This window comes from Theropithecus gelada, chromosome 13, assembly GCF_003255815.1.
Source record: "Theropithecus gelada isolate Dixy chromosome 13, Tgel_1.0, whole genome shotgun sequence".
Lineage (NCBI taxonomy): Eukaryota > Metazoa > Chordata > Mammalia > Primates > Cercopithecidae > Theropithecus > Theropithecus gelada.
The window spans coordinates 89,987,088-90,006,061 of NC_037681.1; the positions used below are offsets into that span (position 1 = coordinate 89,987,088).

Sequence of the window (18,974 nt, forward strand, 5' to 3'; positions counted from 1 at the left end):
CAAAGTGCTGGGATTACAGGTGTGAGCCACTGCACCGGGCCTGTTTGACTACTTTTTAAAGCTAACTATAATTAAAGCAGTATCCCCCTGCACATGCTGGCAAGCAATACTGGAGAAAGTCACAAGATTCTGTATATTGAATCCATTTCAAATTCATGGTAATTACCACACCTTTACTTCACTGTTGCTGTAGGGACATTACCGAATGTCTAGTAAGAAAAAACTTATCGCTATGACAATAAGCACATTTCCCCCAATAAATATTTCATGTCATATAAATTCATCATGACTTTGAATCCTTGACTCCTCCTTATTGTCCGTTACCTGTTTTAAAGCCCTTTGCTGAATCTTAAGTTTAGATAACCCCCACACTCAGTTTCTCTTCTCCCATCCACTGCCAAGCAATACTGAATAAAGTCAGAAAATTCTGTAAATTAAGACCCTTTCAAATTCATGGTAATCAGCATACCTATTTCACTGTTGCTAGTTAGGAAACATGTATCCAAGTTCCTTATTCATTAAACTGATAGCTCAATCCAGCTCCCCTACAGTTCATCATATCTTTTCTATTCTCTGTAAAGCTCAATCCTACCTGCAGTCCCTCAATTTCCACTTTACTCAGCTTTTGTCCTCTCACCTGGTAATTATCTGCTTTAAGTTTGTCTTTTACCTTTGATTCCTAAAGTACACTCTTTCCTTTAAAGGCCAACGGCTTGCCTGTGCCTTGATCTTCTTGGGCCGTACTGCTTCAATAATTTCCTCATTTGCATCTTCCATCTTAACCTACCTCAACTCCCATGGCTGCTTGCCTTCTGCCTGCTTTTTCTCAGATGTCATCTTCCCTTTTTAAAAAAAATACTTAAAACATATTTAAATTTGCTGGGAATAATGAACACCCAACTACCCATACTCAGAGTTAACGAAACATCTACTCATTTGTGCTTTACATATTTTTTAGGATCTAAAATGTAAAAAATCAATGTGGTATATGGAAACTCTAAATAAATAAATGTAAAAAAAATGCAATTGATACCTCCTTTATATCCCCATCCCATTCATTTCCTCCTCAGAGGATTCTCAAGTTGACAGTCTTACTATACATGACTTTTAAACTACGATTATGTTAACATGAGACCATAAATGATAGTATCATTCTGTGTTTTCAAAAGTCCTATACTTTACATACCAGGAATTATCCATGTTCCCATATGCAGAACCAGATTCAGTGCACTCCTTTCAAAAGCTACATATGGTCATTCACTATCATATACAACTTATTTTTTGTTGTTTTTGTTGTTGTTCTTTTGTGGAGATGGAGTCTCACTCTGTCGTCCAGGCTGGCGTGCAGCAGCCTGATCTCAGCTCAATGCAAGATCCGCCTCCTGGATTCAAGTGATTCTACTGCCTCAGCCTCCCCGACTAGCTGGAATTATGGGCACACGCTGCCACACCTGGCTAATTTTTGTATTTTAGTAGAGATGGGGTTTCACCATGTTGCCCAGGCTGGTCTCAAACTCCAGAGCTCAGGCAATCTGCCCACCTCAGCCTCCCAAAGAGCTAGGATTACAGGCATGAGCCACCACACCCGGCATACACAACTTATTATATCACCCCATTCCCTTATTTACAGACATTTAGGCTGTTTCCAAATTTTGTGACAATGAATCTTGTTGTCATGTCAACTTGTTCATTGTATTTCCTTCAAGTATATATCCAAGAGTGGAAGTGCTTAGTCTCAGGGTATAGGCATTTCCCAGGTAGATACTGCCAGATTGCTCTTTAAAGTGATTTACCAGTAACAAATTCACCAGTAATACCTGCAAGTTTCCATTTGTAGCTAATAAATTCAATCAATATTTATTTTGCATGCATTGTAGGGTAACATTAGCTAGGGGGTTGGCCAGGCACAGTGGCTCAAGCCTGTAATTCTAGCACTTTGGGAGGCCAAAGAGGGTGGATCACCTGAGGTCAGGAGTTCACGACCAGCCTGGCCAACATGGCAAAACCCCGTCTCTACTAAAAATACAAAAATTAGCCAGATGTGGTGGCACACACCTGTAATCCCAGCTACCTGGGAGGCTGAGGCAGGAGAATTGCTTGAACCAGGAAGCAGAAGTTGCAGTAAGCCGAGATTGTGTCACTACACTCCAGCCAGGGCAAGAGACCAAGAGTGCATCTTTAAAAAAAAAAAAAAAAAAATTAGCTAGGAGTAAAGCAGACACCCAAATAATTACGCTTCAAAAACAAACCAGTTGGCCAGGCACAGTGGCTAATGCCTGTAATCCCAGTACTTTGGGAGGCCGAGGTGGGTGGATCACTTGCAGTCAGGAGTTCAAAACTAGCCTGGCCAATATAGTGAAACCCCATCTCTACCAAAAATACAAAAATTAGCCAGGCATGGTGGCACATGTCTATAATCCCAGCTACTCAGGAGGCTGAAACAGAAGAATTGCTTGAACCTGGGAGGCAGAGGTTGCAGTGAGCCAAGACTGTGCCATTGCACTCCAGCCTGGGCATTGCAGCAAGACTCCATCTGGGGGGAAAAAAAACAGTTTACTGCAAAGAGGCATGTTTCAATATGTTGACATTGAATAATGGTGATTCTGTTCACAATCTGCCTTTATAACCTCCCATATTTGTCTACCAATACTTTAAATAAAAAGGACTACTATCATTCAAACCTGCCATTACTATTCTTATCTTTCTATGCTATTCTACTCAGAAAGTCCTCCCTTCACATCTTCACTGACCAAATATAATGAGCACCCATTCCCTATGTAATCCCAGTCTCGTCAACTTGTGGCAACTCTCCCCTGAATCTCACAGCAATGTCTGTTCTCTCCTACAGAACCCACTACATCAGCCTGGTATACAGGACGCAGAACACACAGTAGATATTTATACTATTGTTTTTGAAGTGTAGTTATTTGGGTGTCTGCTTTACCCCTAGCTAATCTTACACTACAATACAGGCAAAATAAGTATTGATTTAATCCGTTAAACAAGTACTATAAAGCTAAACGTATGGCTTATGTCGGAAAAAACAAAATCCATCATTTTCCTCTACCTGTACTCTTCCACAATGATGATGATGGCATTCATATGAGTAGGTACATAAAATACTTGCTGTTTCCTGGGTTTTGTGTAGAATTTTAGAAGTATTTTTTCAATCAATCTACTTCAAAGTTTGTTTTGTTTTCAAGTTTCTTGTGAAAAAATAAAATGTGTAAGCATAATGTTGTGACCTAAATACTGAGAAGTAAATCCTCTTTGATGGGGCATATATCTCTGACAATCCCTGTGCCAGAGAAGAAAACTATGAGGGAAAACATGATACTTACCAGATTCTATTAGACTTACTCAAAGATGCAACGTCAAAATTGACTACATCCAAGCTAGGCATTTAATTCAAAGTGAAGACAATTAGCAAGTGAAGACACGAGTATAAGGGCATCACTAAAAATACCTTTTGTCCTATGGAAAGCTCTTCCTCAGGAATGGTGGCTCTGAAGATACTTATTATTCAGAGCTTGCGCTGAAGGTATATACCTAACTAATTTCCTTCCCTAGTTGCAATGATTATTTTTCAGGCTCAGGCACATTTTAAAACTAGTCCAGACAGTAACAAAATTACTTTTCTTTCCTCCCTTCAATGTTACAGACCATTATCATTAAAATGGGTCCCAAAATATGGGGGGAGGCAGTAACTTGGTGGAGAATGGGGAGGCAAAAAGGAAGAGAAGGGGAAGGGGGACAAAAATCAATTTAAATACATTACTGTGAACTTCTTCATCCAGTGCCTTAACTTTTCCTTTCTTCTTAATAAGCTGGATTTTGCAGGCATTGGCTTCCCAATCTTTGTCATTGCCTCCATCAAATCCCACACCTAAACCATCATGAGGTAAAAAAGCAAGATTTAGAAACAGACTACTGATAAAATTATTAATGTGAGGCAAAATTTTTAATTAAAAAATGTATTCTCATCTAATTAATTCACTTATTTATCAATTCAACATCTACTGAAAACCTGTTGTGTATCAAGAATCAGGATAGTTGCTAGACACAAGAACAAAAATAACTCCATTCCCGTCCTCAAATTTCTAAGTCTATCGAGAAGATAGATAAGGAAAAAATAATTCAGCATAATTATGAATTACAATAAAAATACTATAGGTTACAGTTGGGATACAATGGAGAAATGCAAAAGATGGGCACCCACCTCAGAAGGTAGCTAAGGAAGGAAGGTCATAGAACACATCTCTTAAGAGTCTCCTTAAGTTGCTAATGAACTTGAAAAAGCTACCCTGAAGATACTGGCAAAACACTGTCCTTTAAGCAGAGAAGTGATTCGGCAAAAATGTTTAGCAAAGCCCTTCTAGAAACAGTGTAGAGAAAGAACTGGAGGGTGAGAAACAGAAGAAACCAGTTGTCAAAAGCTACAGCTACAGCAAAGCAAAAATGAAGAGGACCTGAACTAAACAGTGGTAATGCAGACAGAGACAAATGATATTGGGAAGTGGAACTGACTGAATGTAAGTGAGAAAGCAGGAGAAGTCTGGAATACCTCAAAGAACTTGTAGAACGGTTCCAAGGACTTGTTGAATGATTCTCAATAAAAGGGACATAGAAAAACAGTGGGCATGTCTGTAATCCCAGCTGCTTGGGAGGCTAAGGCAGGAGAATGGCTTGAACCCGAGAGGTGGAGGTTGCAGTGAGCTGAGATCGCGCCATTGCACTCCAGCCTGGGCAACAGAGTGAGATTCATCTCAAAAACAAATAAAAAACACAGTGGGAAGTAGGGTGAGGACGGCAGTGTATTGAGCTTATTTTTCTTTTTTCTTTTTTTTTTTTTTGAGACAGAGTCTTGCTCTGTTACCCAGGATGGAGTGCAGTGGCGCAATCTCGGCTCCCTGCAACCTCCGCCTCCCAGGTTCAAGCAATTCTCCTGCCTCACCCTCCCAGGTAGCTGGGATTACAGGTACATGCCACAATGCATGGCTAATTTTTGTTTGTTTTTTTTTTAGTAGAGACAGGGTTTCACCATGTTGGTTAGGCTGGTCTTGAACTCTTTACCTCAAGTGATCCATCCACCTCAGCCTCCCAAAATGTTGGGATTACAGGCATGAGTCACCACGCCCGGCCTCAGTGCAATTTTTGAACATGTAAAGTTTAAAATATCATGGTCTATCTAGCAAAAAACTTCCAGGAGGCCTAGAATACAGCTTGGGAGATACATCTAGATTAGAAGAAATATATCTGGATTAGAAGATACTCACACACAAAAAAATTAAAGTAAAAAATAAAAAGAAAACAAAGAAGTTACCAACATATATTAATAGAAGGTTGATGGGCCGGGCATGGTGGCTTACGCCTGTAATTCCAGCACTTTGGGAGGCTGAGGTGGGGGGATCAGGAGGTCAGGAGATTGAGATCATCCTGGCCAACATGGTGAAATCATCTCTACTAAAAATACAACAATTAGCTGGGAGTGGTGGCAGGTGCCTGTAATCCCAGCTACTCAGGAGGCAGGAGAATTGCTTGAACTCGGGAGGTGGAGGCTGCAGTGAGCCAAGATCACGCCACTGCACTCCAGCCTTGTGACAGAGTAAGACTTCATTTCAAAAAAAAAGAAGACTGATAAAGTCAGAGCTCACCCATGAAGACACCAAGTAAGAGAAGTGGGCCTAGAAAAGAATCTTGGCTGGGTGCAGGGGCTCACGCCTATAATCCCAGCACTTTGGGAGGTCAAGGCGGGTGGATCTCCTAAGGTCAGGAGTTCAAGACCAGCCTAGGCAACATGGTGAAACCCCATCTCTACTAAAATTACAAAAATTAGCCAGGCGTGGTGGCGTGCACCTGTAATCCCAGCTACTGGAGAGACTGAGGCAGGAGAATCACTTGAATCTGGGAGGCAAAAGTTGCAACAGTGAGCCAAGATCGCACCACTGCACTCCAGCCTGGGTGACACAGCAAGACTCATCTCGAAAAGAATCTTGAAGAACATTAATATTCGAGCTGTAAGTAGAAGAAAGGAGCCTCCAAAGCAAACAGAAAAAAAGTAATCTTAGCATCTTAGGAAGAGAATAAGATGTGTTGTCAAAGAAGCTAAGGAAGGAGAGAATTTTAAAAACAAAGGAGTTGAGGAACTGACTTTGCATTACTAAGGAAAGTCAAGGAAGACAAATGCCCATTCCATGTGCCAATGTTAAGTGTACAAAAAAGAGTTAACATAGCAGGTGTGAAACTGCTATCCTTAGAAAGGCCTGTTTTCAAGGTTGGCCCTTCACTGGTATCTAGAAACTTCGTTTTTGGAAGGATTCCCACCACCCTAACCAAAAGTATCTCACTAAACAACCTGTGCAAACAATGCGATTTATGCTGAACATCTGCTCTTCTTTTGGGAGTCTAGAATTTTGGTACATGCTAGGCAGAGGGTGCCTATGTGACCAGCCCCCAATGAAAACCTGAGGCACTGATCCACTGGTGAGCAACTTGTGCCTAGCTTTCTCAAGACTTCACTTCATGCACCTTCTCCCTTAGCTGACTGTGCTTTGTATTCTTTTGCTATAATGAAACACAGCCATGATTACAACCAAATGCTGAGCCCTGTGAGTCCTCCTAGGGAATCATCCGATTTGAGGATGGTCTTAGGAACCTCTGACACAGTTGAGGGAAGGACCTAGGGTAGAATATAAAGTTACCAGAAAGTTATGTTTACGTGTCACTTATTTAAGATAGAAGAGGCTGGAATCAGTGGTTTGCCTGTAATCCTAGCACTTTGAAAGGCCAAGGCAGGAGGATCACTTGAGGCCAGGAGCTTGAGACCAGCCCAGGCAACATAGTGAGACTCTCATCTCTATAAAAACATCTTAAAAATTAGCTGGGCATGGTGGCGCACAGCTATAGTCCTAGCTACTTAGGAGGCTGGGGAGGGAGGATTGCCTGAGCCCAGAGTTCGAGACTGCAGTGAGCTATGACCGTACCACTACGTTCCAGCTTGGGTGACAGAGTGAGACCCTACCTCAAAAATAAATAATAAAAATAAGAAAAAAGAATCTGAGGCAAGTTTATATGCCAAAATATGAAATCAATGGAGAAAAATTAAAGTTACATGAAAGAAAAAAGAATTTACAGAGTAAGACCTTCATGAATTTTGTTTTACCACAATAATGCCCCATATGATGTTTTTACAATAATATTCTTAATAGAAGATCATCATAAGCAATACTCCACATAAATGGTAACACTGTTGAGACTACATAAATAAATCCTTTAAATATGATTAAGAGACAAAAATTCTTCCAATTTACATTTACTCAAAACAGATTTTAATAGTCTAGTCACCTAATAATAATAATCTCTATTTAAATAATCATGCAAAATCCATAGTATTTTTTTAAAAGTACCAGCAGAATCATATCCTCTATACTCCAGTCTCTGAAGGCCTTTGATTAGGGTCTCCAAGATTTCTCGTCTCGTTCGAGGGACATGGTAGTTTAAGTAAGCAAATATACCTGCAAATAAACAAATATTTAATGAAAAATTCTGATTTAAAAATCAAAATTAGCATAATTATGTCAAGTATATGAAAAAATGTGACGTTAGATTCTGTCTTTCAAACAACATTTCAAACCGTTTAAAGGCAATGGAACTTTTTCAAGGAAGAATTTCTCGTAAGTATAAAAAACTAAAGTAAACATGTCAAAATACATGTTTATAATTTTTTCAAAGAAGCTTATAAAGCTGGCTCCTTATTTTCCATGACTGCCATTTTTGTCAGGTGAAATTTAATTTTTTTAAAAACCAATTAACAAATTTATAGTTTATGTCCTATACACAGAGCATTTCATTTCAAGAAAAAAATTTCTGAAGTAATTTAAGCAACATATAGGCCCTAAAATCTATACCAATGAGATTAATTTCGCTTACTTCCAATAACCATGCTATCAGTGACATTTAAGAATAAACGATGCGGCTGGGAGCGGTGGCTCACGCCTGTAATCTCAGCACTTTGGGAGGCCGCGGCGGGCGGATCATGAGGTCAGGAGATCGAGACCATCCTGGCCAACATGGTGAAACCCCGTCTCTACTAAAAAAATACAAAAAAATTAGCCAGGCGTGGTGGCGGGCGCCTGTAGTCCCAGCTACTCGGGAGGCTGAGGCAGGAGAATGGCAAGAACCTGGGAGGCGGAGCTTGCAGTGAGCCGAGATCGCGCCACTGCACTCCAGCCTGGGCAACAGAGTGAGACTCCGTCTCAAAAAAAAAAAAAAAAAAGAATAAATGATGTGAAAAATACTCACCCCTTAAATAATTATGTAAAATAGTAAAAACTGACCAAATATATAACTATCTTAAAAGAAAACTGCTTGAATTACTTGTTTATCATATTAGCAAATGATAACCAGGTTAACAACTCCAGAAAATTCACAGAAAAAGAGCAATCATGTGGAAAAACAAAACTAGAAATAAAAGGAGTAATACAATGTGAACTGAACCAGATAAGCAAAGAAGTAACAGAACACAGGTAAGGGAAACCCACATTTTAGGAATGGCAGCATGGGCATTATCTGAGGTTTTCTTTCCATGGTTGTGCTTTGGCCAGAGTGGACACAGCTTTAACATATCAAAACTGAAGACTAAAATATTTTAAAATACAAGTTCAAGCTGCTTATTTTAAAACTTCCCTTTTTCTTAACTACATTTCACTGTAATTCTGATTCATAAGATGTTTAAATTAATTCTGTGAGACAGAACTCCCAAATAACTAGTCTTCATTTCCACCTGAAAAGAGATACTTACTTCTATAGAGTGTGATTCTACTGAAACATTTCAGCATACAAAAATGGCACATTGTTGATACCCAACAGGAAAGCCGTAACATATATGCTGATCACCATGATCAATACAGTGCAATTTTCTCAAATAAACTATTATGCCCTAAAAAAAAGAAACTCACACATTAAAATCCAAAATAACCTGAAACAACGGTTTCAACTCTCCCCAAAGAAGTAGTTCCAGGCCAAAGACTTAAAGAAATCCTGTATTTCATTCAGATTAAAAAAATATATATAGGCCGGGCGCGGTGGCTCAAGCCTGTAATCCCAGCACTTTGGGAGGCCGAGGCGGGTGGATCACGAGGTCAGGAGATCGAGACTATCCTGGCTAACATGGTGAAACCCCGTCTCTACTAAAAATACAAAAAACTAGCCGGGCGNCTGAGGCAGGAGAATGGCGTGAACCCGGGAGGCGGAGCTTGCAGTGAGCTGAAATGGCACCACTGCACTCCAGCCTGGGCGACAGAGGGAGACTCCGTCTAAAAAAAAAAAAAAAAATAAATATATATATATATATATATATATATTTTTTTTTTAAGCTTTCCTGTAACGTAGTCATCTTACTTTCATAGCACGACCACCCTGTAGGGGTGGGTAGAACATCTATCTTACCTAATTCAAAAATAGAAAATGAGTTAACTGATATCCCAGAGATACCCACAAATAGCATTCCCAACCTCAAAGCACAGCAATTAAGATAAGGATAAACAACATGCTGCTTAAGGGTATTTCTAAAGAAAGAGTGGTAGCGGCACAGCCATGTACAGCTTCAAACTTTCAATGGCTACTCATGATATAAACACAAGAGGACAGTAGAAGAGTCTCAAGACCAACTCCACCCATTCAATTCAGAAGAATGAGTCTCCAGTTTTTGTTGTTACTTCTGTTCCTTCATAAAGTATCTGTAATATGAATAAGCCAATTACCCATTTGTAAATCAAACTTTGCACTCTTCACCCATGGGTCACTGATCTTTAAGAAAGATTAAACACCTACAGATAACTATCAGTTAAGTATTTTAACCAGGCCATTAAAAGACAATACACAGAACACAAATCTTTTCTAAAACAATACTTTAATACAAATGTGAGACAGGTGCAGTGGCTCACACCTGTAATCCCAACTTTGGGAAGCTAAGGTAGGCGCATCACCTGAGGCCAGGAAATCAAGGCCAACCTGGCCAACATGGCGAAACCCATCATTACTACTGAAAATACAAAAATTGGCTGGGCACAGTGGCATGCGCCTGTACTCCCAGCTACTTGGGAGGCTGAGATGGGGAGAATCGCTTGAATCCAGGAGGCAGAGTTGTAGTGAGCCGAGATCGCGCTGCTGCAGTCCAGCCTGGAAGACAGAGTGAGACTCGTCTCAAAAAAAAAAAAAAAGTGTGTAAAAAACTGAATCTGAACTAGTCCCCACCACTGTGACTGCATCAGCTAGAGTCCTTTAAAGACAGATACAATCTAGCTGATTTGAAAACACAAGCCTGTCGAGGATTGTTTGCAGTCTGTCCAGAGCTGACAAATTCTAACAATGCAGTACATCCAGAAAAACTCACTCCTAAACTCTTTTTTAAGAAATCTAAGTCTGATGGTAAAAGTAAAAATGTAAGCCGGATGGTAAAAATGAAAGTGTGACAGTAAACGATTTAAAGATTAAATATGTATATTAATTTGTTAAAACCATTTAAATGTTAACGATATAAAACTGTTTTTAAGACAATTTATAGACTCTACTTTTTTAAAAAGATTAATGCAGCAGGGCTGGGTGGCTCATGCCTGTAATCCCAGCACCTTGGGAGGCCAAGGCGGGTGGATCACACGAGGTCAAGAATTCAAGACCAGCCTGTACAACATGCTCAAACTCCATCTCTACAAAAATACCAAAATTAGCTGGGCATGATGGCAGGTGCCTGTAATCCCAGCTACTGAGGAGGCTGAGGCAGGAGAACTGCTTGAACCTGGAAGGCAGAAGTTGCAGTGAGCTGAGATTGTGCCACTGCACTCTAGCCTGGGCAACAGAGCAAGACTCTGTCTCAAAAAAAAAAACTTAATGCAATATTAAATTCACTGTTTTTAATAATGTAACTCAACAACAGCATTCAACTTTGATAATACTTCTAACTTCAATCTCCTTGGTTTATAATGGCTCACTATATGAATCTTGAGAGCCTAAGAATTGGCTGAGTGCTGTGGCTCACACCTGTAATCCCAACACTTTGGGAGGCCGAGGTAGGCGGATCACGAGGTCAGGAGTTCAAGACCAGCCTGACCAACATGGCGAAATCCTGTCTCTACTAAAAATACAAAAAAAAAAAAAAAAAAAAAGCCGGCTGTGGTGGCACACGCCTGTAGTCTCAGCTACTTGGGAGGCTGAGGCAGGAGAATAGCTTGAACCTGGGAGGTAGAGGTTGCAGTGCACCTAGACTGTGCCATTGCACTCCAGCCTGAGCAAAAGAGCAAGACTCCATCTCAAAAAAAAAAAAAAGTAATAGAGCTAGGAGAAGGAAGGGGATTAGCCTCAGACATACCTGATGAGGAAAATGGGAGCTAAGAAGTTAAACCTGTCAGTTTCATAGCCCTGTCCCTTGATAGCACTGCTAGCCCAAGGCATTCCACCTGCGGGGCTACTGGGTTAACTATAATCTTGGGGTGCCGAAGACAATATTGGCAGCAATTCATCAGGCACGCAGGGCATGTTCACAAGGGAGGCATTCACAACTCACAATGATGCTTGTTAGAGCAGAAATCGTTAGTTTGACCTCTATTTTCAGGTCTTTGACTTGTCTTATCAAAACTCCCAATAAACAGCTCTTGTTTTTTTGTTTGTTTGTTTGTTTTTTCTGAAACAGAGTCTCGCTCTGTCGCCAAGGCTGGCACCATCTCGGCTCACGGCAACCTCCGTCTCCCAGGTTCTAGCAATTCTCCTGCCTCAGCCTCCCAAGTAGCTGGGATTACATAGGCCGCCACCATGCCCGGCTAATTTTTTGTATTTTTAGTAGAGATGGGGTTTCGCCATGTTGGCTAGGCTGGTGTCAAACTCCTGACCTCAGGGGATCCACCCGCCTCAGCCTCCCAAAGTGCTAGGATTACAGGCGTGAGCTACTGCACCCAGCCTAACCTCCCAATAAACAGTTCTTAAGTAAGGTAATGGCAAAAGCCTAAAATCAACTTTCCACCACTCTTCGGTAATTGCTCTAAGAGCACACACAGTAGCTGTGTAAGCAAAGATATATACAGCATAGGAGCTGCATAAGCACCCCCAAATCAGCATGTACTTCACAAGTGTAAGCTTTCTTACTAATGGAATATACTTGGAATAAAATAACTCCCTAACTGAAGGAGATGCTTGAACCTACAGTCATCATTCTCAGAAAATGGCAACTTAAATTCAATGACAAAAAAGCATTTGAGTACCTTGCTAACAAAATTTCAGAAGCAATCCGGATCACAGACTAGACACACCTGGTTGAAAGCAATGTAGCTGCAAATAAAGACTGTTAAACCTTATTGAAAAGAAAACTAAACACAACTGACTAGTCAAATTATTGAAATTCCTATGCCTGGTTGCATTTATGTCCTTATGAATAGGAAATTTTATTTTTATATATTTTATCATTTGACAGCTTCAATATTTTGGGACCCTAAACATGGTAACTTATCAGTGATAAGCGTTCAAATTCATTCTCTAAACTTAAAACTTCTGAATCCTAAATTCACCTATAATGTCACTTAAATTCTAAATTTGTTTTATTGTTCTTATAATGCTAGTCACAAATTAATTCATCATCATCATTAAAGATTCAAACTAGGCCAGGAGCGGTGGCTCACGCCTGTAATCCCAACACTTTGGGAAGAGAGGCAGGAGGATTACTTGAGCTCAGGAGTTCGAAACCAGCCAGGGCAACATAGCAAGACCCAGTCTCTATCGAAATTTGAAATAATAAATAAAGATTAAAACTATACAGATGCTACAGAATTAATTGTAAAAATCTCTCCTTTCTGTCTCCACACAGGTTCCATCCCCTTTCTCGGAGATAGCTACTGTTAATTCCATACACACAGTTCCAGTCCTTCAGCTATAAATTTTTCTACAGGCTGGGTACAGTAGCAGACGCCTGTAATCCCAGCACTTTCAGAGGCCAAGGCGGGAGGATCGCTTGAGGGCAGGAGTTTGAGATCAGCCTGGGCAATACAGGGAGACCCTGTCTCTACAAAAAATAAAAAATTAGGCATGGTGGTGTATGCCTGTAGTCCCAGCTACTTGGAAGGCTGAGGTGGGAGAATCACTTGATCCCAGGGATTCAAGGTTGCAGTGAACTAGTCAATATTATAATTACAGAATCACATTCTACATTTAAGATTTCTTTAAAATTAAGTATTATCTGAGATACCTTTTTTTTCTTTTCACCAGGGGCTCTGCTCTGTCACCCAGCCTGGAGTATAGTGGCACAATCCCAGCTCATTAAAACTACCACCTCCTGGACTCAAGTGATCCTCTCATCTCAGCCTCCCAAGAAGCTGGGACCACAGTGTGCCTGTTATTTATGTGTTTATTTATTTATTTTTCCAATTTTTGAGATGGAGTTTTGCTCTTGTCGCCCAGGCTGGGGTACAGTGATGTGATCTCAGCTCACTGCAACCTCTGTCTCCCAGGTTCAAGCAATTCACCTGTCTCAGCCTCTGGAGTAGCTGAGATTACAGGCGTGAGCTACCACGCCCGGCTATTTTTTTATTTCTTGTAGAGATGAGGTGTCACCATATTGCCCAGGCTGGTCTCAAATTCCTGGACTCAAGCGATCCTCGTTTCGGCCTCCCAAAGTGCTGGGATTACCGGCATGAGCCACTGCACCCAGCCAAGATACATTTTCTCCAATCCTAAAAGCATACATAAAGACTGAGCGCAGTGGCTCATGCCTACGATCCCAGCACTTTGGGAGGCCGAGGTAGTTGGATGACTTGAGGTCAGGAGATCGAGATCAGCCAGGCCAACATGGTGAAACCCTGTCTCTATTATAAAAATACAAAAATTAGCCAGGCATGGGTGACGCGTGCCTGTCCCAGCTACTCAGGAGGCAGAGGTAGGAGAATCACTTGAGCCCGGAAGGTAGGGCAGAGGGTGCAGTGGGCTGAGATCGCACCACTGCACTCCAGGCTGGGCAACACAGTGAGACCCTGTCTCAAAAAAATAAAAAATTTAAAAGTCAAATAAAATAAATCACACATACAAAAATAACATATGAAGTGAAACAATTAAGACTTTCAATTATTTGTGTGTTTTTTTAATCGGTTCATGTCTCCCCTACTTTATTGTAACTATTGCCACTAGAAGGGGCTCCACGACACGTCTCTTGCACATTTAATATTCTGGCGCTCAAATCACTAGTTTAAGTCCTGACATCTCTAATTATACACTCCCTCACAGTCTACCTATGTCATCATCTTTCTTGAGGAAAAAAAGCATGCACTTCCTGCTCACAATCTTCAAATATTCCATCTCTCTCTATTCTCTCTGACCATTCACATCAAATGACAATTTTTCATCATTCTGCCAAGTCAAATCCTCTGGGTCCACTGTGCTCTGACTCCTAGTCTCTAAGCATCTCTACATTGAACTATAACAGCCACGCAGAACTCATCTATCCATTTCAGTCCACCTTCGGATGGGCCCTCCGAACTGCTGACCAATCCTATTAACTCATCACTTGCTTAACTTTCAAACTTCTCCTAGATATTATTTTAGAGTCTAAGCTACATACTACTCTCAAATCCTCACTTTCTCCTCCCAGCTTCTTTTTCATTTTTGGTAGATTCTTACTTTATAGAATTTTTTTTTTTTTTTTTTTTTTTTGAGACAGAGTCTCGTTCTGTCCCCCAGGCTGGAGTGCAGTGGCGCTATCTGAGCTCACTGCAACCTCCACCTCCCGAGTTCAAGTGATTCTCCCACCTCAGCCTCTCGAACGGCAGCTGGGATTACAGGCGTGCATTACCATGCCTGGCTAATTTTTGTATTTTTAGCAGAGACCAGGTTTCACCATGTTGGCCAGGCTGGTCTCGAACTCCTTACCTCAGGTGATCTGCTCACCTCGGCCTTCCAAAGTGCTGGGATTACAGGCGTGAGCCACTGTGCCCAGCCAGTATTAAAGTCTTCATTTTCTGTTTTTGTTTTTAAAATATAGAGACAAAGTCTCACTATGCTGTCCAGGCTGGTATCAAACTCCAAGCCTCAAGTGATCCTCACACCTCAGCCTCCCAAAGTGGTGAGTTTACAAGGGAGAGTCACCGCCCCTCACCCATCTTCTTTTCAACAGTTTAACAACACATATATTAAATGCTTCTCATCCTTCCTTGTAACCTCAAGAGAGATATATTACACATGCTACTCTCTGGAGCCAGCCTCTCCCCTACTTGTAACTTAAAAAAAAAAAAACAGCCCTGCTCTGTCACCCAGTACCCAGGCTGGAGTGCAGCAGCACAATCATAGCTCACTGCAGCCTCAAACTTCTGGGCTCAATTCTCCCACTTCAGGCTTCTAAGTAGACTGGACTACAGGTATGCACCACCACACCTGGCTAATTTATTTTTTTTTATTTTTATTTTTTTTCATAGAGATGAGAATCTCGCTATGTTGCCCAGGCTGATCTTGAACTCCTAGCCTCAAGTAATCCTCCTGCCTCAGCTTCCTGAGTGGCTGGGATTACAGGTGTGAGCCAAAGCACTGGCTACTTATAACTCTTTTTTTTTTTTTTTTTTTTTAATAATTGAGACATAGTCTCACTCTGTCACCCAGGCTGGGGTACAGTGGCATGATCTCAGCTCACTGCAACCTCCACCTCCCAGGTTCAAGCAATTCTCCTCTCTCAGCCTCCCAAGTAGCTGGGATTACAAGTGCATACCATGACACTTGGCTATTTTTATATTTTTAGTAGAGATGGGATTTCACTATGTTGGCCAGGCTGGTCTCAAACTCCTGACCTCAAGTGATTTGCCCACTTCAGCCTCCCAAAGTGCTGGTATTACAGTTGTGACCCCTGCTCCGGCCCTTACTCATAACTCTTGATGAGTGTTTCTACAACTTTGTAAATACGGAACTCTTTTCTTAACATCAAAATATTCTGAGGCTCCTTCACAACAATGGGTTAAATGTTTATTATTCGATGATCTAGAACAATTTTTATTCAACTTACAGACAAAGTTATAAGCATATTAAAAAGCAATGAACACCCTTTAACAACTTCAGGGCTTGTAGGTCCGGAACCACAGCTCTAGAATTCAACTTCTCAACACTCCCAGAGGACTTCAATCCCAAAATCCTCTTCTTTTTCGTATTACTTGCAGCCCTCCTCCTGAACACAAACTGAGACCCTTCTGCCTTGACATATGCAATTTATCTAATAATTTCTTCATAACCATATCCAATTAACTTCTCTGCAGTATTACATATGAATGACGTTTTTCTACTTTTACAGACTCTGTCCAAGGCAATATACTACTTTGGAACTCTTTTGCCTTTAACCACTGTTCTTTGGTCTGTTTTCCTGGCACTTCTATTTCCTCCTTCAATCTCTCTGGTAGGAGTTCTCAAACTATTTCCGCCTCCATTCACTGACAGGTAACACATGCCATCAACGATTACCTCTCACAGTATACTAATTCTCTATAAGCTGGCACTATTCCTCAAAGTAAAAGTCCTGCCCCAACACCCAGAACATTCCTGACCTAATGCAGATACCCAAAGCCCAGAGCTCTCCAGTCTCTAAATTTCTACTCATTCTACTTGTGGTCTACGACATGGCAATGAACAAGGACTGTGTATTTTCACTTGTAGCTGTTGCATGTGCATTCTTTCCTCTGATCAGGCAGCAATTCCTTGAAGGCAACTCTCTTATTTTAGTCATCTCTGTAAAGGGCAGAGTGCCAAGAATAAAACCATCATTTCAAATATCTGCAAGTATCTTCTAACACTTTCTAGGCACCTGAAATATACAGTCAAAAAATTCCCAAACCACAGAAACAGAACACTATTTCACCAGATGCTAAAAAGGAATGAAGTAAAGAAGGTTTCATAATTAAAGGTTTAAGAATTACCTGGTTAAATAAAGTTAGGTATATATTTAGAACTTTCTAGAACCTTTAATCTCGTTAATTGTGAATCTCCAAGAGCAGAATTTCCCAAACTTGTGTTACAAAACCCTTTCCCGCCTTCTACTGCTCATTACCAGAAACTATTAATCTCTATTTCCAGGGGACAATTGAAGAAATGCTTTTTTTTTTTTTTTTGAAACGGAGTCTCGCTCTGCCGCCCAGGCTGGAGTGAGGTGGCGCGATCTCGGCTCACTGCAAGCTCCGCCTCCCGGGTTCACACCATTCTCCTGCCTCAGCCTCCCGAGTAGCTGGGACTACAGGCGCCCGCCACTACGCCCGGCTAATTTTTTTTTTTGTATTTTTAGTAGAGACGGGGTTTCACTGTGTTAGCCAGGATGGTCTCGATCTCCTGACCTCGTGATCCGCCCGCCTTGGCCTCCCAAAGTGCTGGGATTACAGGCGTGAGCCACCGCGCCCGGCAGAAATGCTTATTAAGCAATTATTTTCTCTCACAACTTCACATCCAGTATGGTATATAAGGATATGTTAATAGTACTGGTTTTATGACCAATCCTAGCAGCCAATCTCAGCATCCCTCAATTATCCCCAAAGCCATTAGACAATATAATTACAAAAACCTTTTGAAAAATGCGTTTTGGGGCTGGGCGCGGTGGCTCAAGCCTGTAATCCCAGCACTTTGGGAGGCCGAGGCAGGCGGATCACAAGGTCAGGAGATCGAGGCCACAGTGAAACCCTGTCTCTACTAAAAATACAAAAAATTAGCTGGGCGCAGTGGTTGGCGCCTGTAGTCCCAGCTACTCAGGAGGCTGAAGCAGGAGAATGGCGTGAACCCGGAAGGCGGAGCTTGCAGTGAGCTGAGATCCGGCCACTGCACTCCAGCCTGGGCTACAGAGCCGAGACTCCGTCTCAAAAAAAAAAAAAAAAAGAAAAGAAAAAAGAAAAATTCATTTTAGGATACTTTAAAATTGCAAGTTCCTTTACTGCTTTTAAAAAGGATCTCATTTGCAAACATTCCATTTTATTTATTTATTTTTTTTGTTTTGTTGAGACAGAGTCTCGCTTTGTCGCCCAGACTGGAGTGCAGTGGCCGGATCTCAGCTCACTGCAAGCTCCGCCTCCCGGGTTCACGCCATTCTCCTGCCTCAGCCTCCGGGAGTAGCTGGGACTACAGACGCCCGCCACCTTGCCCGGCTAGGTTTTTGTATTTTTTAGTAGAGACGGGGTTTCACCGTGTTAGCCAGGATGGTCTCGATCTCCTGACCTTGTGATCCGCCCGTCTCGGCCTCCCAAAGTGCTGGGATTACAGGCTTGAGCCACCGCGCCCGGCCTTATTTATTTATTTATTTGTTTATTTATTTTTGAGACAGACTCTCACTCTTGTCACCCAGGCTGGAGTAGAATGGCAAGATCTCAGCTCACTGCAACCTCCGCCTCCTGGGTTCAAGCGATTCTCCTGCCTCAGCCTCCGGAGTAACTAGGATTACAGGCGTGCACCACCACGCTCAGCTAATTTTTTAATATTTTTAGTAGAGATGGGTTTCACCATCTTGGTCAAGCTGGTCTCAAACTTCTGAACTCAAGTGATCCACCCGCCTCAGCCTCCCAAAGTGCTGGGATTGCAGGCATGAGCCACCGCGCCGAGCCCAAAAATTCCATTTTATATACACCATCGGATCAGACGGGTATAACTCCACATTTATAAAAACAATAGCAGAATCTGTTAAAAGCTAGGGATAGCTTAAGTGACTTGACATTCAGCAAAACCAAAAATAATACAAATAAAAAGGACAAAGTACACTCCAAACTAACGAGAAAAAGGAAGATAAAATAAATTTGGAAAATAGACACTATTCTTCTCTGGGAGATTCTCAATGCTTATTATTAATACATTAAAGATTCTAAGAACTCCTCCAATCAAAAAACAAAACAAAACATTACCACGCGATTTAATATGTTGCTTCCTAAATTTACCAGACCATAGGATCTTTTTTCCTAACACTTATTAACAACCCAAAACAAGCTGGTAAACATTAT

General features: G+C 41.4%; 1 protein-coding gene across 2 annotated transcripts in view; it reads right to left on the bottom strand.

Moving 5' to 3' along the window:
* The window catches only part of GFPT1 (glutamine--fructose-6-phosphate transaminase 1), a 66,793-nt gene that overhangs the window by 45,013 nt on the left and 2,806 nt on the right, over positions 1-18,974 (bottom strand). For both annotated transcript variants that reach the window (XM_025353884.1, XM_025353885.1), the window contains exons 2-3: positions 7,407-7,514; positions 3,779-3,886 (exon numbers count right to left, since the gene is read on the bottom strand). In XM_025353884.1, coding sequence (XP_025209669.1) covers positions 3,779-3,886; positions 7,407-7,514 — 216 coding nt within the window. The remainder of the gene's footprint in view (positions 1-3,778; positions 3,887-7,406; positions 7,515-18,974) is intronic.